Source organism: Branchiostoma lanceolatum, chromosome 9 (genome assembly GCF_035083965.1).
Source record: "Branchiostoma lanceolatum isolate klBraLanc5 chromosome 9, klBraLanc5.hap2, whole genome shotgun sequence".
Taxonomy (NCBI): Eukaryota; Metazoa; Chordata; class Leptocardii; order Amphioxiformes; family Branchiostomatidae; genus Branchiostoma; species Branchiostoma lanceolatum.
Genome location: NC_089730.1, coordinates 13,434,182 through 13,457,234, shown reverse-complemented (window position 1 = coordinate 13,457,234; position 23,053 = coordinate 13,434,182). Strand labels below are relative to the sequence as shown.

Here is a 23,053-nt window from a genome sequence, read left to right as displayed (position 1 = left end):
TGACATCTCCAAGCAGATCTTGGGATGGTAAATCGCACCGTTTTGCGGTCATCCCGTTTTTCGGACAGATTTCCAATCTCAAGATATCGGTTGGATAACCGAGATACAAAAGGACAGATCCAAGAGAACATTCGATTTATCAAAATTCGAGAAATTATAACAGGATAGAACGTTCTTGACTTGCTTGACTTACTGTAACGTAAGTATATTTCGTCCACAGCAATATAATGCCATGGGGAATACGATTTTTCTTCAACTTTGGTCTGCGTTCTAGCCACTAATAGCCACTTGCTGATGATCAACATTTGATTTTGAGTTTAAGGGAATAAGAGGCAGCACTTTAACGCTGCAAGGGTCAGACGCCACAGGACGGCAGACACGGCAAGACTGACGACATGGACGACGGACCACCAATGTTCAAAGCTGCATTCGTCTATGTGCTGATCAGGATTTAAAGTCTGATAACCCAAATAAGGTCACGCCGCGTTATGAGTCATCTTCGGCATCCGGCAACGAAGCACCACGAAAGTGATTAAGTGATAAATTCCATCGTTTTACTATCTTGCTTTGTGCTATTAAGTTCGCCATTTTCATATCTCGTATTGTGCTAAAAAAGTAATTGTTTTCAAATATTCTCATGTAGTTAATTGGATATCTTACTTTGTGCTATGAATTTCACAGCTTTCATATCCCGTACAAGTGTATTGTGCTTTAAAAATAGCGTTTTTATAGCCTGCATTGTGGACACAACCATCATAACCCTCTCACATTAGTACAATGTTATCAAAACGTGCATAAACTCACTATAGCTAGAGGTCCGATTCTCAGAGGAGAGAGCGCGAGCGGCGATGGCATCTACCCTCTCCTGACTCAACGCCGCGACTGACGGGAAGGCGGCCAACTGTAGGGTCATCTTTGGAACTGTGAACAATCTTCTTCTCACACGTTTTCAGATATTGAATCCGTCCTTTTAGGCGGGATCCGGACAACCTCCGGTTAAGTGCGTCGATGCTTCCGAGTCTAGTGACGATTGCTTGAGGTAAATGTGAAATCTTTCGTGACAAGCCGCCAGGGCTCCGTGAACCAATGTCCAAATCAATTAGGGGTAGCAAAAGCTATGAAAATAATAACCGTGACTAAAACAAATCTATACCTGGTCCAATAAGTAAAAACAAAAACAAAAAAACTTCCGATTTCAAGGTTTCAGCATCTTCTGATGTAACTTTACGGTAAGATCACCCTAAATAGTTTTGCTCGAAGAACAAGGGACGTAAAAATGATGTGTCAACATTCATTGTCTTATCAATTCATCATTAATTCCAAATGAAGGACGTTCTAAAATCTGTGATGGCTCCCTGGAGAAAATCGCATCAAACACATCTGCTGGTGCGTTGTTTGTCTGGACTCACGCCAGAAATGCATCTCCAGTCCTTCTTTCATAAGAAAGACAGGATCCCGGAGGGTCAGTGACTTCATTTGTTGCATGTAGATAAGATAAGGTGAGGTAAGGTGAAGGTTTAACTTAAGCTAACTTTACATATGCATCATCATACATGTTACTAAACGTAAGTTTAGTCTATATGTATACGCGAAAATTATGGCGATAGACTAAAAATTCTGTAGTAGCTATATAGGATTACTAACGGTCCGTTATGGCTAGACGAAGGAACTAAGTATGACTGGGCTTGCAAGCACTGCAGTTTATTACCAGTTACTTCACTCTCCGAGTCAGAGTGTATTTCCTGCTGTACTTTTGTATATAGTCGCTAGAGAGCGTTGTCAATCAGCTGCGAAATGGGAACCAAGTAACCCAAATATTCACTTCCGCATTTGCTGGGCGTGGGAGCTGCGCGTTGTTGAAGTAGCACGATTACACGTCGTAGAACTAGTTTTTATAAGCCTCAGATCAGAGCAGGCCACGTCACGCCACTGGTACACAGTAAACTGCAAACTCCAAACGACTTTCACGACAAAAAAAGAGGCACAGCAGTGAATCAGGTGAGTGTTGGGACTTGAGAGTCGTAAATTTGGGTCGTTGCTCGTTGGAGAGACACAATTTAGCTGTGACTTGACGATGAAAAAATGCCTGACTCCGTGTATTTCTTTACCCATAGCCATTGACATGGATTATGTTCCTGGCAGTGAACCAATTTTCCCACCCCTGTCTGAAGCAAGGCGTATTAAATGTTGTCTAGCCTGTTGCAGTGGGTTGTCCTATATATGGAGTTTACAGACACCACACTCCCCCCCCCCCCTTAACTCATCATCATCAGCTCTTAAATTACTGCTGTGTACTGTCGACTCCTGGGTGAAGGAACTTGAAGTTAGAAGTGTTTAGGAAGTACACAATGTCATATAACTGACTCAGTCCAAGGACATTATGATGTCCTTGCTCAGTCTATGTCTAATTTACAATCACAGGACTGTAGAAGATCATGATGACACTGTAAAGACTCTCATGTAGAGCAAGAAAATCAAACTGTGTCTGGGCTGATTAGAAGTTTATTGCGATTCATAACGTTACATGTAACGTTAACATATGGAGAGGAACCTGAGTGTGTGGCTACACTTTAAAAGAGGAACTGGATCACGCTTCCATGGATCAACAATGAGCCAAAATAGCACTGTAAATGTGAATTCCATGATGTGAATACATGCATGGACATACCTGTATACGGTATTAGGGCAGGCACTTAGGTGGCAGTTGATTTACTAGGTGACTAATCATTAACAAACAGAATTTGTTCTGAAGTACATGTACTAGTAACGTTAGTTCAGAAAGCAGTGTGAGGAAGCAAAAGACTCAGTCTGGTATTTTGTTTCCTGAGATGCACCGGGAATTAGTAAGAATACTTTTTAACATAATCAAAAGGAAGACTTGTAGATAATTATGATTTACAATCTTATACTTTCTTTAACCATACTTCTTATGACCAGAAAAGCAGTGTGCTCTCACTGATACACACAAAACACCACCATGGAACAGCGAGTGCAGCAAGTCAAAGGAGGAGCAGGTCCTTTCAGGTCTAAATCATCATTAAATCCAATTACCCTTTCCTTCATGCAAATAGATACCCAGGTGCCAGCTGACAGTAGCAACAATCCTCCTCTTCTCTAGATCAACTCACTCTGAGATCATGCTTAGTATTGCTTTGATTTGACTTGTATAATCAAAGCATACCATGTATGACCTCAGAAAAACTCTACACCAAAGCTTTCCTCTGAATCTGTATGCATGTACATGATCTGAACCTGTAACACTAACAGTACACATATTACCTTAGTTTGCAGTCATGCATGCAATGGTGGCTTTTACATGGGAATGTTGATACTGGTGGAGGTAGAAAGTTAAAACTAGTAAGGACCTGATTATAAGGTGTAGATATACACTATAGTATAAGGTCCAAAACTTTTTGCTCTCTTCACTTATTTTGCTTTACAGGAAAGCAAAGGGATCTTCATAGCCAGCTCATCTCAGTGGTGACCTTCTTTGTATTTTGATTAGTTCCGTCTGAGGCTTGGTGACAATTCCTAGTTTCTAACCTCGAGCTCCTCCATTATTTGAAAAATTCTATGATTTTATTTTCTACTCAGGATGGAGAAGCTAAGTGCAGTGAACACGGAGTTTGCGCTGAACCTGTACCGCGAGCTGTGTGGACAGAATCCCGCCGGGAACGTGTTCTTCTCCCCGTACAGCATCTCCGTGGCGCTAGCCATGACGTCTCTCGGCGCTCGCGGCAGTACGGAGGGCGCCATGAAAGGGACACTGTGCTTCAAGGACATGCCTAATGACGCCCTGCACGAAACATTCTCCAAGCTGCACCAGCAGCTGTATGCTAGGTAGGCCTTTAGAAATATTCATATGAACTCTAAGGAAATAGATAAGTGCTATTTAAAGATACAAAGTTACTACCAGTAGTAATGGATCTTATGGAGTACATACTGTCTACTACAAAGAAACATACAATCCTAAGAAAATTTCTGGACCTACACACTACAATGTAGACAGGCAGCAATACATGTTCTGTAAGATTCATTAGTTATGAATTAGTAGTTGCTCATTTCATTAAGTTTGTAACAAATCAGTTATGAATTCTGTAAACTCCTAAAGACTATTCAAATCAGGCACAGAATCAGATTATATTTTTCATCTTTTATAATGAGGTTTTTCAATTGTGCCCTCATCTTTATAGCCATGCTTATAACCCCATGTACCTTATGTTCAGGTAACGTTATATTGCTGGAATGGTCTTCTTTTCAAGTTTTGTAATCTCTAAGGTCATCACCAGGGTGACACGTAACCTTTCTCCCCTCCACAGTGACAAGTACACTCTGCAGACTGCAAACCGCCTGTACGGGGAGAAGACCTACAGTTTCCTACAGGACTTCCTGAACACCACCAAGAAGAACTACGGGGCGGAGCTGGCTTCTGTGGACTTCAAGGTCAGCTCCTACAGTTTTTACCCTCCAATCGTTTAGGAATGATTGTGTGTTTGTTTGTTTGTAAGCAACCTGGGTGGCATAACATACCTGTTATGTGTACTTCGAGAACCTATATATGTAAGTATCAATGAGTAGCAAACTTATGTTTGTATTGCCTACCTGGTAAATCACCTGATGGCATAACACACCAGGTTTGTAGCTGCTTATCCGGACAGATTTATTTGATTTACTCACATCGGGAAGGACCTAGGGCTCTTTTCAGTAAGTGTGGTGGGTTCTTTAACGTGCTTGAGGTGTGGCTGCCTCAAACACAGGACCTTCATTTAATGTCCTATCCAAGGGACATCCCTAACCGATTAGCTCAGAGGTTAGATCTGCACCTGAGTTGAGTGAAGAAATTGGTATAAAATGCATTTCCCAAGGGCACAACATTGGGAGCAGTCAGGGATACAAACACAGTACCTCCAGGTTCTGAGTCAACAACCCTAACCACAAGGTGTACATGCATATGTTCCAGGGAGCAGCTGAGCAGGTGCGAGGAACTATCAACCAGTGGGTGGAGGAACAAACCAAGAACAAGATCAAAGACCTGATACCAGCTGGAGCGGTGGATGCAATGACAAGGTAAGGACACAGCTTTTCTTGATATCACTGTAGTATGAAAACTTATCAGCAATTTCGAAAATGGTTTTAATTTTGCGGTTTTAAATTCGCGGTTGAAACAATGCGGTAAGGGGGCAGAACAAACTTTTCGTTGCAGTTTTAAGTTCGCCACAAAGAGGTCACCGCAAAAACCACCATGAAAATTTCAACATTTACAGTAATGATCCCCCTGTGTTTTAGGTTGGTCCTGGTGAATGCCATCTACTTTAAGGGGAACTGGGACAAGCAGTTTGATGCAAATATGACCCACGATTTGGACTTCGACATCAACAATAATGAGAAAGTCAAGGTAGATTATCTTCATTGCTGCATGATTTTTTTGTAACAATTTTTTTTCCTTTTTTGATCCAATTATGGTGTATTAGCTCAGAGATATTTCTGAAGTATATCTACTTTTTTTACAATCGGTAATATAATAATTCCTTCCTACTGTAAAAGGTAATAGGGTAAAGGAAAAGGTAGTCCCATAGCCATTTTTGAGGTCATGGGGGCAGTGGGGTGTTATCCGCTGTGTCTTAAGGGCAAGGTATTGGAAGGTGGAGCCCAACCCTCTTCTCCCACTGCTTTTTATAATTACCTCCCCAACCGAAGTCAGGTACCCATTTTTACACCTGGGTGGAGTGAGAAAGTCGTGCCTTTACCAAGGGCAGAACATTGGTGGCATGTCAGGGGACTCAAACCCAGGACCCCTAGATTCTGGGCCAAACACTTAGCAATTGTTACGCCAACAAAACGCCACTAAACATCCTACTGTAAGTTCTTCAGCTGTTTTCGACAATGTTTTTCCATGCTGGAGTTTATCGTTACTGAGGTTTATGATTTGGAACATGTTGATCTGTAGGTGCGTATGATGAGAAAGGAGGCCAACTTCAACTACGGAGTCTTTGAGGAGCTGAAGTGTCGTGTCTTGGAGCTGCCTTATGTGGAGAAGGAGCTTAGCATGCTCATCTTCCTTCCAGATGCAGGTGAGTTCACAGGTGTACTGCAGTAGTCATATGTTTATTCTTTATTCTTCCATATGGGTAAACTCTTTAGACATGCTAAGCAAACCTATAGTACTGTAATGATACTTCAGAATCTGTAAAGTACTGCTACAGTAACTGTAGTGATGATACTGATTTGATGCTGTATTCACCTTCATTAGAGTTACTTTATATTCATAAATATTATATAATAAGATATTTAATTTTACATTATTATCTACAGTAAAAAAAACAGTATTGAAAATGAGAAAGCCTGCCATAGTTTCCATGTTTACAAATCTCAAATAGTTGACAACAAAACTTTGTCAGATTTTCCAAATTAAATGTTCACGCCTTATTTTTTATCCCAACAGTAGAGGGGATCAGGGACCTGGAGGCTGCACTGACAGCAACAACCTTGCAGACTGTCAGCAGCAAGATGTACAGCACCAAGGTCAACCTGCTGCTGCCCCGCTTCAAACTGGAGCAGGAGTTTGGGCTGGGTAGGTCTGCAACAGGGAGTTCACTGAAGCCATGTTAACATGCATGGTTCTATGGCTGACACAGAGGCAGACCTGATTTGAGCATCCCCAACGTTAACACCCCCCCCCCCTACACACACACATGCACCTTTAGAAATCTAGTGATCTACAAAATTAACAATGTTCACACAATACTTACTACTGTGACTAGCTGTGTAGATATCATTGGGGAGTTGTTGCATCTAAAGATATATTCAAATCTGTCTGTACTCTGCAGCATTTTGAAATCTGTTGTGCTTGAATTGAGAAATGTGTGAATAACTTACCTAAAACATCATATCTAGAGCATTCCATGACAAAGTGAAATTCATCTCCAGTTTGCTTAGGGGCCTGTCCATGGTGCTAAGTATAACACACAGAATTAGGGCCTGTCCATGGTGCTAAGTATAACACACAGAATTAGGGCCTGTCCATGATGCTAGGTATAACACACAGAAGTAGGGCCTGTCCATGGTGCTAAGTATAACACTCAGAAACAAGGCCTGTCTATGATGCTAGGTATAACACTGATGTCCATGGCACTGTGAAACATAGCCTATCTAAAGAGATGAATATTTTAAGTGTTTAATTTTGAATAATGCAGGTGACACCCTTGCAAAGATGGGTATGGCAGAGGCTTTCAGCGATGCAGCAGACTTTTCTGGCATGTCGGGAAGCAAGGATCTCTTCATCTCTGCTGTGGTGCACAAGGCTTTTGTGGAGGTGAACGAAGAAGGAACAGAGGCTGCTGCTGCCACAGGTACTGTATTATTATTACCTTCGCCTAGAAAGTTATGCAGAGGGTAGCGTTTGTGGTTGGGTTTGTTTGTTTGTAGTGGACCAGCATAACTCAAGAATGCCTGGATGGATTGTTTTGATATTTGGTAGTTATATGTTAGTAGGTTTTGATGAGACCTGAAAACCATTAGATTTTGGGCCCCTTGTGGCTTCTTACGGTACTGCAGCGGAATTTCCTGTTTTGATATTTATCATTATCATCAGTAGCAGTAGTAGTATTGTCATAAGGGTGACAAGTGAAGGCAGGGAGAGAGGGAAGGAAAGAAAGAAAAAGAAACAAAGAAAGATGAGAAGAGTGAAAGGATGAAAGAAAGAGACAGACACAAAAGGATGGAGAGAAATATTAGGAAATTAAACAATTAGCAACTGCCGGGAGGGCAAAATGCATTGCTATTGCAAGCAGACTAGCTGTCTCAAAGCAGTTGTCAGACCTACATTAGATTAGTGTAGAATGGAGAATAGATGTTCATTATGACACAAATATACATGTTAGTCTGCAAGCCCCCTGTAGTGACTTCCCTGTGTGCCACCTTACACAACAACTACCACCATGCCCCTTGTGCTTTATCAAATGCTCGGTGACTAATGTAAGCTGTCTGACATGCATTCATACCTGCCTGAGTGACTAGCTGCATTGAGTTCTTGGTTCCAGTCAGTGTGATGGCTCACTTCTGAAGTCCAATAGTCCAACAACCTCTAACACAATTCATCACAGACTGTTCATAATCCTCTTCCTCATTCAAGACAACCGATTCAAGCCTTTCTTATCATTTTTGCTTTTTGTGCAGCTAGGAGCTTGAGGAAATGCATTTTGTGGACAATTCTCTGCCAGATATTTGCTTGATCCTTTTGTTAACGTTGGGTAACATAAATTCGGGATTTTTCCGGTAATGGTTGACTGAAATCAATCTAGCAGAACAATAAACCATCCTTTTTTGCGTTTCGGCGCATGCGCGCCGGAACGCATTGTCCTGGCTTTTACCTTCAAGGAAGGAACCAGGGAAGCTTGGTTCAACACTGTGTCGCACACAATAAGACCTTATATGGCAATACGTTCTCAAATCCTTGTATAGCCGTTGCCTTATATGGCAAGAGAGCACGAAAAGGCAGGCAGGCTAGATTTGCATGTGACACAGGACGGCGACCGCATGTAACTGCTACAACTGTTCGGAAATATCATTGCATTGTGGTTTCGGACTTTGATATCCTGAAAAATGACCATATTACATCTATTCCACAAGATTGCAGAAGAAAAAAAATGATTTCGTCAAGAAAACGACCAAAAATCGGCATAAATGATACCATATAGTGAGGTTATAGCATTACGTCCAGAGCGGCCAGTTACGTACCGCAGCTTGGCCGATCTGGCAACGCGAAGCACTTCGGACCCAGAAAATCTGGGTTCGTGTCCGTGCATGGATTTTTTTTTCTTTTTAGATATTGAATATCAAAAATATATATTGATATTATATTAATCTATCAATATCATATTTATGAATATCATTTTTTTTCATTAATAAATAAAGAAATATTTTATATTTGTTATTTTGAAATATTCATTTAATATATACAAGGCCTTTGTCTTATGAACAGGATTCCAAACCCGGCATTCGAATTTTTCTGTTCATTGTAATGGAAAATACCGTGCAGCGGCTCCTATGCGCGGTAAGATGATTCTTGCAAAACACTCGCCACTAAACTTCTATCCCCGATGTAAACAGAGGCTCTTGATGTTGTTTGCAAAACAGCGATTCTTTGTTACAGTAGCAAATGCTCCATTGTTCAGTATCGACTTCATTCAGACAACACGGACGTGGAAAGTGGCGCCCCTCGGCACAAAACTATGGGAATTTTCATGAATTTCAGCAAAATTACCCAGGAAAATAAGGAAGAAATGTTGTAAATGCGGAAACCAGAATAATACGGATGAGGTAGCTGTTGATTTGTTTGACATTTGGTAGTCATTTTAGATAGAACCTTAGCTGTTATGAACTTCTATTTCACTTAATTACCATAGTGCTGATGATTCAATGGTGCTTTTTCAAATTTTATGTTTTATTGCGTGCCATGTACATAATTACATTGATAGCTTTTATAATGAGCCTATTATACATTTTACAAATAAGTACAAGTTGTAGGCCAAGACCAGCTTTTTCAAAAGCACTTAAGTTAAGTGACGTAACTTCAAAATTGCTTTCCCCAATCTGCCTTTCTCTATTAAAACAGTACTCATTTCCCAAAATGACAATTTTTCTTATAGACTGAACAGCCCTTGAGTGACTTCCTCTGGCAGATTTTACTTCAAGTAAAGGGAAAAGACAATTCACACTTATAAACGTAGCCGAAACGCCAGCTTTTTTTAAAAGCTCTTGTTTCTATTATTCTGTCAGTATCATGTACTATCTTTGCACTAATCATATATATGGTAGATTTTGTCTCTAGTCGTGCTGACACCATAATATTTCAACTTGAAACTACCGTCCGCCGCACGCACAATGACGGTGCTGTCGGACAGGGGTGAACATTAATTCGGGAGAGAAGATTCGTCTTGAATATCTTACCGCTAATTACATTTTATACAGCAGCTACTCGTTCCATCCTTGGCTTGAGGAGAGTGCTATGGATATAGACGTGTCCAAGTAAAAAAATACACGAAAAAACGGCCGTACCGCACACATCAGACCTACGGGAACAACCCGTGTGTTGAGTCGGTAGCTATAGAACGTCAAAGTCGACATCCACCGTCATGGCAACGTGTACATTATTCATGGAAAGTTAGCCGGATGCCGTAGCATTGATAATACTACTATGTCCATGTATTCCTTGTTGTGTTAGGAGCAAACTTTGAGGAAAATATCGTCCTCAGTCCACAATCACACGCAACATTTAGACAAAAAAGTGTTCCTCACAAACCTTTGTCGTCTGCTTGACAACAGGATTCTGGGTAATGATATGGCGGCGGGAAAATACGCGTGCCGTAGGTTGTAGCAACAAAGAGGGGTTTTGATGATTGATCACACTTAGAGTCCAATTGCAGGTCAGCAATTTTAAGAAAATAAGTTGTCTTGTAAATGATTGTATTTAGCAGGAAGCGGATGTGACATTTGTCTTATAAACCAGCCGACAACGATGTAGAGTGATTCTCCCACGAAGCCCTCACACTGTTCCAATAAGGGACGGAGAGTTTTTGTCCTCGTTGCCTTCTAATGCATGCTTATCCAAGCTTTTCAGACAGTGTTCTGAATACGTTAGTCTGTCAAGTTTGCATTTCTAGCGGTATTACTGATTTTGCATCTAGCACATATCCCTAAATACCCCGTTTTCGAAAAATCCCGAATTTAAGTACCCCACGAATTTATGTTACCCAACGTTACGCTGCCTTTGATTTTTGTTTCCTTTATGTCAACTTCCTCCTCTTCTTTTTGATAATCCTGCTGCTGAGATATGGCTGAAATGTGGCATTAGAATAAAAAAGACTGGACCTGGAAAATGACTTACAAACTCTATATAGCAATGTGTTGTGACTGTACCAAAGAAGCACCGGATAAGTCTGAGCAAGGACATTATAGAGGTTGCCTGTTCTGATTTGTGTGTGGTTCTAGGTGTCCTCATGGTGACAGAAGCTGCACCACTCTTCCCTCCTGAGGAGTTCAGAGTCGATCACCCTTTCCTATTCCTGATCAGAGACAACCTGTCCAACTCTGTGCTTTTCTGTGGACGTCTTTCACTCCCCACAGCTTGAACTATAGCTGAGGTCTTTTACAAGTTTGTCCAAAGCTTCTGATTGTCCAACAGCTTCAGCATGACGTTGCATTGCAACTTCAAGAAATCAAAGCTTTTCCCGCATCCAGTGCTTGAAGCTAAGGCACTTTATTTATTACGTAAAAGCTTATTGTGATATTAGCCAAAATGCTGTGAGAACCTTTGGTTCTGTGGCAGCTTGAAGGTTTGAACAGGTGTTTTCTTACTGCAGGTGTGGGGATGACACAGTGCGCTCTGATAGATTTTGAAGATCCTCCCCAGTTTGTCGCTGACCATCCCTTCATCTTTCTTATCAGAGAGACAACCGCTCCAACTCTGTCCTCTTCTTTGGCAGGATGAAAAAGCCTGAACCTTAAAAAATTATTGTAGACACCTTTTTATAGATTTTGTATTTTTTTTGTAATACATTTTGTAGTTGCAAGGGTGAAACTTTGATTTTTAGAGACATCAGAGCATTCTAACTCTTTCACTCACTCACTAACCAATTTTTTTGCATCATTCCCATCTTGCAATGGTTATTGTTTGTGTTTGTAGTCAATGTTGGGGTTTAATTGCTGCTTTCATCTAAGGAAATCTTTGATACATGTATAAGATGTTGATCCCCAGCTTTGAGGTTGGCTTGTATATAAAAATATATCTCAGTGTATACTATAGAATCTGACATAAGCATGTGCATTGCAGCCAGCATTCAACTTTGCAATGTGACCTACGTAGTGTGTATGTGTGTGTGTGTGTGTGTGTGTGTGTGTGTGTGTGTGTGTGTGTGTGTGTGTGTGTGTGTGTGTGTGTGTGTGTGTGTGTGTGTGTGTGTGTGTGCGTGTGTGTGTGTGTCCTGACTTCTCTATCTCAAGGTGAAAAGGCTGTGAGAACATTCTCTGGCAGCTTGAAGGTTTGAAAAGGTGTTTTCATATTGCAGGTGTGGTGATGGTGCTTTGCTCTCTGGACATTGAAGAACCTCCACAGTTTGTGGCTGACCATCCCTTCATGTTTCTCATCAGAGACAACCGCTCCAACTCTGTCCTCTTCTTTGGCAGGATGAACATGCCTCAAGCTTAATTGTAGACAACTTTTTATAGACTTGGTAATAGTTGCACTGCTGTAACTTTGCTTTATAGAGACATGTAAAGTTTGCAATTTGGACTTGCTGGTGTTGGACAGAAGCCTTCTACACTCACACTAGTACTCATTCATTCACTAACCGACTTTCTGCATCATTCCCCATCTTGCAAATATTTGCTTAGATGTGTTTGCAGTCAATGTTGAGATTTAATGTTGATCTCCAGCTTCGATCTATCTCATATCTTTTCTAGTGTGACTTTTCTGAAGCTTGAATATAAAAATATATCTCGATGTTTACTATACAATCTGACATAAACATGTTCATTGCAGCCAGCATTCAACTTTCAGGACTTGAAATACTGGATGCATGTGCACCTGTGTGCACCCAAATTTGGACCTGTGCAGCGAATTTTTTACTGTGGGTGCACCAGTGCAGCTAGATGTTTTAAATTTGTATTCTATACATTGTAGGGTAATGGTGCTATTATGCACTAAAATATTCTTGAAATGTAAGTATCAAAAAAGCAATATAACCTTTTGTTGTACTTTAGTTCATGCATATCAATTACTTGGTTGAAAGTTGAAGTTAGCCAAGTAGAGTCAAAGATTGAAGTTAAGAGAGGTAGCGTTAAACTTTGTAATTATATTTCAATGACATTCAAATTTAGTTTATGTGGTACACCCAAATTTTTTTCTGTGCACCTAATTTTTTTGGTTGTGTGCACCAGTGCACCTGTTCCCAAAAATGAATTTTTAACCCTGACTTTGCAATACGACCTGTGCAGTGTGTATAACTTTGGCAGGTTTGAAAGTGTTTTCTTTTTTTAGTGTTTATGTGTGTGTGTGTGTGTGTTTCTGTGTTTGTACATATGAGTGTGTGTGTGTGCACACTGTGTGTGTGTGTGTTGTATTGCAGGTGTGGCGATGATGCTTTGCTCTCTGAACATTGAAGAACCTTCACAGTTTGTTGCTAGAACCGATTATCGATTATTTGATGCTGTGTGAATCTTTCTAAATGCTTCTACAAGCAATGACGTATTTGATTCCAGGTGTGATGATGATGACAAGAATGATGCCGGCTCCTCCTACTCCATTCATCGCTGACCATCCCTTCATCTTTCTCATCAGAGACAACCGCTCCAACTCTGTTCTCTTCTATGGCAAAATGCAGAATCCTCTTTGAAGCATTACTTGAGTTATCTCTGAAATTTTATCAAATAAAAGAATCAGTTTCAGCACTAGTAATCTCATGTTAAGTGACTAATGTGACTTTTCCTAAAAGCCTGAGTGTACAAAACAAAAACGCAGAATCCGAATATTTGTAGCCTCTTTTTAGAGACTTTACATAGTTGCAAGGGTGTAACTTTACGCTTTTGATAGAGAACTACATGTAAAGGCTGCAATTTTGACTCCATTGTTGCCTTGCAGGTGTTGGCCATTTGCCTGGAGTAGCTCTCCACACTCACTCACTCTCACTCACTAACTGATTGTCTATTCACTATTCCCCATCTCTTGTGAGGGGTAGACCTACATGCAGTCAATGTTACGTTGTTGCTTCCATTTATGTCAGTGGTATCAGTGGTATCAGATGTTGAGCAGCTTTCAGCTGAGGCTAGAGTACTAGTATGAAAATATGTAAATGTGCTACAGAGCTCATGTGCTGCATGCATTGAGTGCAACTACTAGTATCCAGTGTACCAACATACAACTTTGGCGCTATGCGTAAAGCCCCATAGGAGGTTTGAAAAGTTTTTTTTTGGTTTGCAGGTGTGATGATGGCAATGTACTGTGCTGTGATTGAGCCAGACCCTAAACAGTTTGTCGCTGACCATCCCTTCATATTTTTCATCAGAGACAACCGCTCCAACTCTGTTCTCTTCTATGGCAAAATGTGTAACCCAGCCTTGTAGACCCTTAAACTTTTATATCTTGCTGTGGGTAGTCGCAAAGTTCCCTAATCCATTTTGCAGCAGCTCTCTTAGCATATGTTCAAGTTAATTACTCAAGGACCATAAAGAAACCACACCTTTCTCTGACAAACATTCAGCAGCTTCTATTAAAGCTTTGATCATAGGTGGAACGCAAAAGTACAAACGTAAACGAACACCAAGCATGGGGACATGAGGCACTCTATATGAGTCATGTATACATTTCACACATATAATGCAACTATCCATTGTATCAGTATACAACTCTGGTGTTATGTACATCTTGAGCAATGCTTTAGGTTTGAAAGCATGTTTCCTGTTTGCAGGGGTGGTGATGATGCTGCAATGTGCTATGGTACAGCAGCCTGTTCCACTGTTTGTGGCCGACCATCCCTTCATATTTCTCATCAGGCACAATAGCTCAAATTCTACCCTCTTCTATGGCAAAGTGTACAACCCAGCGGTGTAAAATGCTAGCAGTCTGCAAATTTGTCTCCATTTTCCTGCTTGGCCCATAGCTTCTTTGTCACCCATGTTATGATTAATGAAATCTGTGATAATGCTTGATGTTGGGTGATATGGGTTTGTGATGAGAAGAAATGTGGATTGAAAAGATATATTTTATTATGATGGCTATATATATGAGAAGACATAATAATCTGGTGATATGCATATTGGTACTTACGTTGAAGAGGCTGGACTGTAATTGAATGCCGGGAAAGTGTTCTCAGGCTTGCATCATCTTCTTGTCGTAAAGGGAATCCCTAATAGATCATGTCACCCATTGCATGCCATCAGTACTCATTGTGTTAGATGAGGAAACTGCAATTCAGTTTTAATTTTGGTAAGAAAATCGTGAAGAATTGAAGGTGGTCATCATCTTAGCTTATCTTACTTTAACGTATATTTAATGACCATTGGGGTCTTTGGGTATTGAACACTGGTAACGCCCTGAACATTAACATGTGCAATCACAGTGTACTAACATTTCACATTTGTGTCTGTGTCTGTGTGTATGCGAATGTTTGTGTATGTAACCAGAATAGTTCAAGAAGTTCTTAATGGTTTTGTTGAAACAGTTTATTGCTGGAAGGCCCCCTTTCAGCTTCCGTTGCAACTGTGAATTACTTATCTCATGCAGAAGTAACTACAGTGTATGCTTACCAATAAGCTTTGCCTTTTTTCCCAGATAGATACAAATGATTAACTGATTGTTTACTACATGTCATCAGTGTCAATTGTCTATCAAGAAATACTATCCTGTCATCTATGTCTTGTGATTGTATAAATTACATCAAATTAATGTTTTACAAGTGATTTGTAGACATAGTTGATCACTTGAAGACTGGGAAACTGATCACAACTTTGGATCAAGGATAGCGAATAGCTGATAGGCTGGATGTAGTTTAATGACAGAATCATTGTTTACTTTCCTTAGCTTAGCTTAACTTAGCAAGATGAAAATATTGATAGCATGAAATGTAGAATTTGCAACAAATAAGAAATTTTCGCAGCACCAAAATTTACAGCAAACTAATTGTGCAAGCAACATTAAATGCTTTTGGAATAAAGAAGTGGTTAATCATTAGAACCGATTCTTCATTCTTTGATGCTGTGTGAATCTTTTTGAATTCCTGAACACCTAGCAATGACGTGTTTGATTCCAGGTGTGATGATGATGAAAAGATCGTTGCCGCGTCCTCCGACTCCGTTCATCTCCGACCATCCCTTCATCTTTCTCATCAGAGACAACCGCTCCAACTCTGTCCTCTTCTTCGGCAAAATGCAGAAACCTCTTTGATGCAACAATTGAATTTACTCTGAAGCAATTCTAAAGTAATTTGCAACTTTCATGATGTCCAAACTCTATCAAATCAAATGCTTTAATTTGAAATAAAGAATCAGTACCTTTTGCACCAGTTGACATATTTAGTGACTTGTGACTCTTTCTAAAAGCCTGAATGGAACATGTACATCTGATTCCAGGTGTGATCACGTGGAATAGAGCAATGCCACATCCCTTCATCTTTCTCATCAGAGACAACCGCTCCAACTCTGTCCTCTTCTTTGGTAAAATGCAGAAACCGCTCGATGAATAATGATTTGAGGTTTTAAAGTACATGTAATTTGCAACGTTTGTGATGTCCAACTCTATAAGATAAAATACTTTATATTCTGAATAAAGAGACAGTACCTAGTACCGCACCAGGTTTCATATTTAGTGACTCATGACTCATTCTAAAAGCCTGTACAGAAACACAGATGCGTTTGGTTCCAGGTGTGATGATGATGATGAACGCGATGCCACGCCCTCCTACGCCATTTATCGCCGACCATCCCTTCATGTTTCTCATCAGGGACAACCGCTCCAACTCTGTCCTCTTCTTCGGCAAAATGCAGAAACCTCTTTGATGCAAGAAATAAAGATAGATTTAAAGAACTGTCAGTTACGTCCAATATCCTTATAATGTCCAACTCTATTAGATGCGGCAGTACCATTAGGACTAGATCTTTTGTAATGTGTAACCCTTTATAAAAGCCTGTACAAAGAAAAATGTTTGGTTTCAGGTATGATGCTGGGTGGATGTTCGATGCCTCAGCCTTCTGCATGGTTCATCGTCAGCATGCCCTTCATGTTTTTCATCAGAGACAACCACACCAATTCTTTTCTCTTCTGCGGCAAATTACAGAAGCCACTTTGATTTGCAGCAAGAATTTAAGATACATACCCTATCAATGCAATATCCATTTAACCACTTTGGCAGACTTTGATTTGTAGAGAAAGAATCAAGAGAATGATTGAAATTGATCAGTTACAGCCAAATCTTTTGATGTTCAATTTCTGCTTTAATTTGCAATGAAAACGCAGCATGATCTTTGTGACCAGCTCTTGAATATTTACCTTTCCAAAAGATGATGTACCAAAAAAGACAAAAATACATTTGGTTCCAGGTGTGATGATGAGGGCAAGAATGATGCCACGCCCTCCTACGCCATTCATCGCCGACCATCCCTTCCTGTTTCTCATCAGGGACAACCGCGCCAACTCCGTGCTGTTCTTCGGACGTATGTCACAGCCTACAATGGGCTGATGCCACTTGGACTTTCCTCTGGCTTTTGTTTTCTTAATTTGCTTTGTTCATAATTCAGTACCTGCAAGTTATATCTGGAAAAGGAGTTGACCCCATAAGTTGCATTGCTGTAACCATCTACATGCTTTCGTGTTCTATTCAATACAGATTTGGATTTATAGGATGGTGAACAGCAGGGGAAGGTAACAGTAGGCTGATATCCAAACCTATTATAGCTCCTGCATGTGTCTCTGTTACGTAGAGGACAGAAGAGACTCGAGAGCTATTATATAATACATGTAGTTTTGGATACCAGACTAGCTTAACAGTAAAATGTAAAATTGTCAAAAACAACAATTTTCTGAAAATTTATAGTCCTGAAGAAAGTAATCTATGTGATATTCAGTGGACTTGAGCTGTACTGGAGAAGGATAAATGTGCCTGAAAAGATTAAATGCCATGTGTAACAATTCTCCAATTTGCACATGACACAGTAAAGTTGTTGAATCTCTAAAGCATGGTTTGACTCTTCCATGTAATAACGTTACATGTAATTGATATCTAAGATTTTGAAGCAGTGATTTCATTGAGGAATATATGATACATGATATGACACCCAAAATTAATTTATTATTATTGCAATTTTAAGAATGCCATTTCAAGTAAGTGTTGCAATTATGATGTATGCAAGGCTTAATGTACTATCAAAAGTATGTGTACTATATAGTGATGATACCCAAATGAACAGTCTTGCTGTTTTGCAATGTTTTATTCTAGTTGAGAAATGAACATAAGGTGTGTTAACTAATTCTTAGAGTCCTGGAATAAAGCTTTGAAGACAATTTTAGGATGGTGTGATTTTGATCGGCTCATTAATTTCTTTTGTATCATCAAAATTCTTCCAATTTTTCACCATTTCTTCTACTATTAATGTGTGACTGCGAGTCATTGACAACGAAAGTGACAAAGTTGGAATGCTTTTTAAGTTTTTTTGTAATAAAGAAGTGCACCATTAAATAGTCTACAGTACCCTCGGTTTTATGACACTGATCCCATTTCCTTGTTCCAGTTACATTAGCATCTAGAATGAGTCTGCACCATAATCAGTGTAGTAACAGCTTGATCCACATTTTATAAACCTTATTTCTAAATCCAGAAAAACCATTAAGGAAAAGCAAGTTAAAGGGTTTTTGAGGCAGACCATTCTTAAGAAAGTAGCTCCAGTTTGATCAAGGAGATTTAATACAAACCTCAGTTTCTTACATGTTGTACCTACCGGTACAAGTTGTACTTTTATAAGTGTACTGAATACCCAAGATGAGGACGTTTAGGTTCTTCCTACAGGAGTAACGTTACAAATGTAGGGATTAAAGCAAAGTCAGCAGTACAGGGTTACTCAGGTGCCGGGAACACAGAGTACCCTGCGTCAAAGCTGTGCTTCTCGTTGCCCACCAGAGCAGGGTAGAACACGCACAGCTTCAGGGACTCTCCCTCCTTCGGCAGGGCTCGATGAGGGTCGTTCTTGTTCATCATGAACGCCGTCCCGCCAGGCCGGAATGACGCCTCCTGCTTCCCCTCCTCCCATTGGTACGTCATGTTGCCTTCAGAAAGTAAACGAAAGGTAAGGGTCCTGTTATACATTTTCTTCAGCAACATTATTCTGCACTCATTTGGCTATGAAGAAGGGCTGTCTCCAGAACCATCACTCTGTCCAATAATGCTTGTTGAGACAGATAAAAATTTCCCCTCATCTGTCCAAAAATCTTAAGTTCATGACATGAAATTGATAAAAAGGTTTTTTGTTAACTTAAAATGGTAGATTTAACAGTAAAAATTCGCAGCATGGGCTTCCAAGCAATGAGTGAGACAGAAAAAATCTGAAGCTGGAGACAGCACTGCTCATATTTTGTGCGATGCTATATGGTCAAGCCTTAGTAATAGTAGTTGCTAGGTAGTAAAATAAAAAGTTAGTTTTAAGTCTGTTTAAGGTATTGACATTGGCATGACATTGACATTATAATCTGAAACTTCCACTTTAAACCAACTAGTGTGGTGTACCAGTGGCTGTGGCAATTCACTTTTACCTCATACGCTCATATTCTCGTATATATAATTTTCAGAATAGAATAGTTTAGTATTCATTGTATTGATTACATTGTTATTGTTGCCATACCTGGTACCATGCACAATTGTCGAGCAATAAAGTTAATCTATCTATTCATTTGAATTAAAGCAGTTACCCATGAATTAAAATTTCTGAACATGCTTTTAGGAAAATGGTATATACTGAGTATATGACCCTATTCAATGTAAAATGCAGATGTCCATGTACCATTAATGTAGTAGGCAGTCTCCTTGTGGTGCTTATACCACATCGGGACCCCCTTCACAGTCTCTGGGCGGGTGAAGACGGAGGTCAAGGTCACGGAGACTCGGAACTTGTCATCCCTCAGCAGGAACCTTCCAGGCAAAAATGGGGACAAATTTTTGTTAAAAAGTGAAAATCAATGTCTTATTAATTCCTTGGGTATAACTATAGAGGGAACGTATACATGATATGATATACTGTATCTATAACTGTAAGCAAAAAACATGGTGGCTGACATAATAAAAAGAAAAGTTTTAAAAACCTTCGGCTGAAGCCACTTCCCCAATCCACATCCCGATCAGTCCCGATCACCTCCGACAGTGACTTGACGACAACGCGGTCTTCGGAGGGGTCGTCATCTTCGCAGAACACACAGAAAAGACGCATGCTTTCTGAAGCTGTAATCTGAAAAAATGTTAAGTTGTAGCAATTGACAAATATTTTCTAAATATTTATCCACTAATAATTTGATGCATGTAACGTTATATGCGGATACAATTAGATGAGGCTGTAACAGTTGCATGGGATTTTGCCCACTGTTTCAAATCCTTTTTCAAATCAATCAGGCTTCTCCAACTTAATTCATTTTCCTAAAAATCTATTTATTTATTAATTTATGTAAAATTTATTTATTTATTAAAGATCATAGCAGGGTATGGTGAAATTTGTTTTTTTTAGAAGTATCATAGAGTGGAACTCATCGTCACAAAGTACAGTAGGGACATCCTCACTAAAGAGCTTTAAACAAGGAGGTTATAGGGTACCTTGCTTTAAACAACGCATGGAGTCAGATGTGCAAATGTTTGCTATGAGAGGCCAGTAATGTATATCAAATACATATACATGTATCATAGTATAGCCCCTTGCTGCCTTCTGCCTGTGATACCTGAGCTATTCAGTACAGATAAAAATGTGAAAAAAATATCATTATCGAATCAACTCACCTTACACTTGACAGCAGAAGAAAACCCCATGAAAAAGTCCGAGGGGACCGAGATTTCCTTTCCGTTGGCAAGGACGCACTTCCCGCTTCCCTCCATGCAGTAGTACATGTGGTTACTGGTGGAGCCTGATCCTCCGTACTCCAACACATCGTTACCATCGCTGCCGAGCACGACCTCGTACGCGGAGTAACCCATACCATCACTGGGAGCGACGACCTCCTTCCCCTTAACAGTCGGGATTTGTGGGACGGCGTTCAGGGGTTCTTCTGCGGTGTGGCGGACAATCATGGTGACGCTTTGCTGGACTGTACTGACGAGAACTGAAAGAAAAATTGTGTAACTAAACTCTGTTTCTCCATACTCTAAAAAAATAAAACCTCACATTGTTTTTGCAAAGGGCAACAATTCACAAAACCCTGGGTGTTTGTTTATTACATTGTATATTATCATTGATTTTGCAACTAACGTTATATTCTGTTATGTCACCTCCAAGGAGTGAAGTTAATTGTTTTTTGCTTGTCTATCTCTTTGGGCATGCAAGTGTAGGCAGGCCTCGCACAACCTACATACAGCAGCTGTGTGAGGATGCAGGTTGCAATTTAGAACTGCCAAGAGCAATGGAGGACAGGGAAGACTAGAGGAGGAGGGTGATGTTCGTCCGTGATACTCTCATGACAAGATATCGATGATGATGATCTCTTTGTCTGTCTGTCTGTCTGCCTGTCTGTACTGTGTTTCTGCCTACAAAGTAATATGGGCGATTATGTCATGAGCTCTAGCCCCTGCTGTAGTGCTTGCACAAGGGCTATTAGAAACAGAAATGGGATTATGAAATTATGTGGGAAAAGTGGGAAGGACTCAGTTGAAGGAGTATGTGTGGGAAATATGATATAGAAATGGATATGTACAGGTGTCATAGGTGTGGGAGGGACTTTAATTTTAACTTAAGGCAGGTGTACATGTATGACTAGCTAGAACAAGAGGTGAAGAACAACAACAATAAAGGAACGGATCGCTTGAGAGACATAGACTACTCAGAAAAAAGACTTGCAAACTACCAGGCGCCATACATCTGCTTGGAGATTTAGCACTGCAAGGGCCCATACCGCTACATGTACCTTAGCGAAAAAAGGGGTGTATAATTTAACTATGACAAATATAGCGGGAACTTCTCATTTACAACAACGAGGGCGATCTAGGCGTTTTTATGTGCTTCATGTACACTTTCAAGTTTTTCCAACCCCTAACACTGACATGCTAAAAGGAGACAGAACCTCCTGGACGTAACCTAATATGCGAACTCTTTGTCAAAATTATGTTGACCTACTTAAATGTTATTACTTAGCAAGGACGGACTAGATCGCATTTGGTGCACGTTCTGAGTAATCTTACCTATTCCACTGAAGATGTTGACCAGCAGTTCTTTCTAAACTTGAGACAAAGGAGGGATGACAGTGAATGAAGGGTGGGGCCACGTGTTGGAGCCGTCACGAGCACTTCGGTCTGGTCACGTTTCAGAGCAACGTCTCTGAACTTTGGCATCACCGAATGGTCTGGTCTGGAGCGCAAAAAGGACCTTATAAGTTATAGTCTAATCATACAAGACTATCATAAATACATTCAGGAACAATCTTTCGGAGTAGCAGTGTGGTTGTTGATGTCTACGAATTTAAAACGTTGCAGGCAAAATATTGATATAAAACTAAGAACCCCCTTATATTTCAATGAACCATTCCTTAAGGTGTGACCATAGGATAGGACCGTCCATGCCTGGGACCGTCTCACTTATTCTTCAAGCAGATCTAGGACATCTAGAGGTTTCGGTCGAGTGGGCTACAGTAAGGAGTGTGAAGGATCTTCAACGTGTAACGGAGGGAGAGAAAATTAAACTCCCGGACACTCCAAGCCCACTCGACGGAAACTTCTGCTTGGAGAACACGCCCCACTCTGTCTATGGTTTATATAATCGTGGGCTCTAGCATTGCAAATATTACAAATAAATTAATGATGGCCAGAAAATTTATTTCTATTGATCAGTATTTAGCAATCGAAAACCGCCAGCTAGCCACCCAGAGGCCTGCATAGGAGGTTACTTGCAGTAAACAAGTGGTCCAAATGGTCAAGAATCTTTGATAAGCATGGCTTTGACTTGAATTTTCCCCAATAGCAGTTGAGTCCAAGAAGGTTCTATCCGTACATTGCTGCAAAATAGTAGAAATTGGCCAGAGGAGTTAGCCGGCCGGCCAAGCCCTCTGATGAAACATCCTCTGTATTATAATTATGGCCATTTTTTTCTCGGTCTAGCAAGATGTATGGTAGATATACTCTCCAACAGAGGTTCGACTCTGACTGTTTTTTGACATCTTTTTAGGCGTTTTTATCGGGCTTTCTACTTGTACAACTAGTAGAAAGTGTTTCCTTTTGTACGCGTAAAAAGACGTCAAAACAAGCCGTAGGCTAGGCTCAGCTTGGAATAGTAGGCATTCATCAGTCTCGCAAGACTATGAATGGTACAGATTCTACACAATGGTATC

At 40.3% G+C, this 23,053-nt stretch overlaps 2 protein-coding genes across 12 annotated transcripts; one reads left to right on the top strand and one right to left on the bottom strand.

Annotated features, from left to right (window-relative positions):
* Positions 1-1,824: 1,824 nt before the first annotated feature.
* On the top strand, positions 1,825-18,049 carry LOC136441225 (leukocyte elastase inhibitor-like). 11 transcript variants are annotated; one of them, XM_066437383.1, is made up of 11 exons: positions 1,825-1,998; positions 2,938-3,024; positions 3,595-3,840; positions 4,320-4,443; positions 4,961-5,067; positions 5,287-5,395; positions 5,948-6,071; positions 6,443-6,571; positions 7,194-7,349; positions 10,990-11,141; positions 15,804-15,903. In XM_066437383.1, exons 2-10 carry the CDS (start codon positions 2,978-2,980, stop codon positions 11,127-11,129), a joined length of 1,182 nt encoding a protein of 393 aa, XP_066293480.1. In that variant the 5' UTR covers positions 1,825-1,998; positions 2,938-2,977; the 3' UTR covers positions 11,130-11,141; positions 15,804-15,903. The 11 variants fall into 11 exon arrangements, with proteins under 11 accessions (XP_066293480.1, XP_066293481.1, XP_066293487.1 ...); XM_066437384.1 differs by lacking the exon at positions 15,804-15,903 and adding an exon at positions 13,976-14,075; XM_066437388.1 differs by lacking the exon at positions 10,990-11,141 and adding an exon at positions 16,415-16,519 and having other exon boundaries at positions 1,826-1,998; positions 15,804-15,972.
* On the bottom strand, positions 17,958-22,054 carry LOC136441226 (L-ectoine synthase-like). The gene is made up of 5 exons (XM_066437392.1): positions 21,912-22,054; positions 20,520-20,839; positions 19,838-19,980; positions 19,540-19,667; positions 17,958-18,808 (listed from the first exon to the last, which is right to left on the bottom strand). The coding sequence occupies exons 2-5, from the start codon at positions 20,805-20,807 to the stop codon at positions 18,600-18,602; spliced, it is 768 nt and encodes a 255-aa protein (XP_066293489.1). The 5' UTR covers positions 20,808-20,839; positions 21,912-22,054; the 3' UTR covers positions 17,958-18,599.
* Between the last annotated feature and the right edge of the window lie 999 nt (positions 22,055-23,053).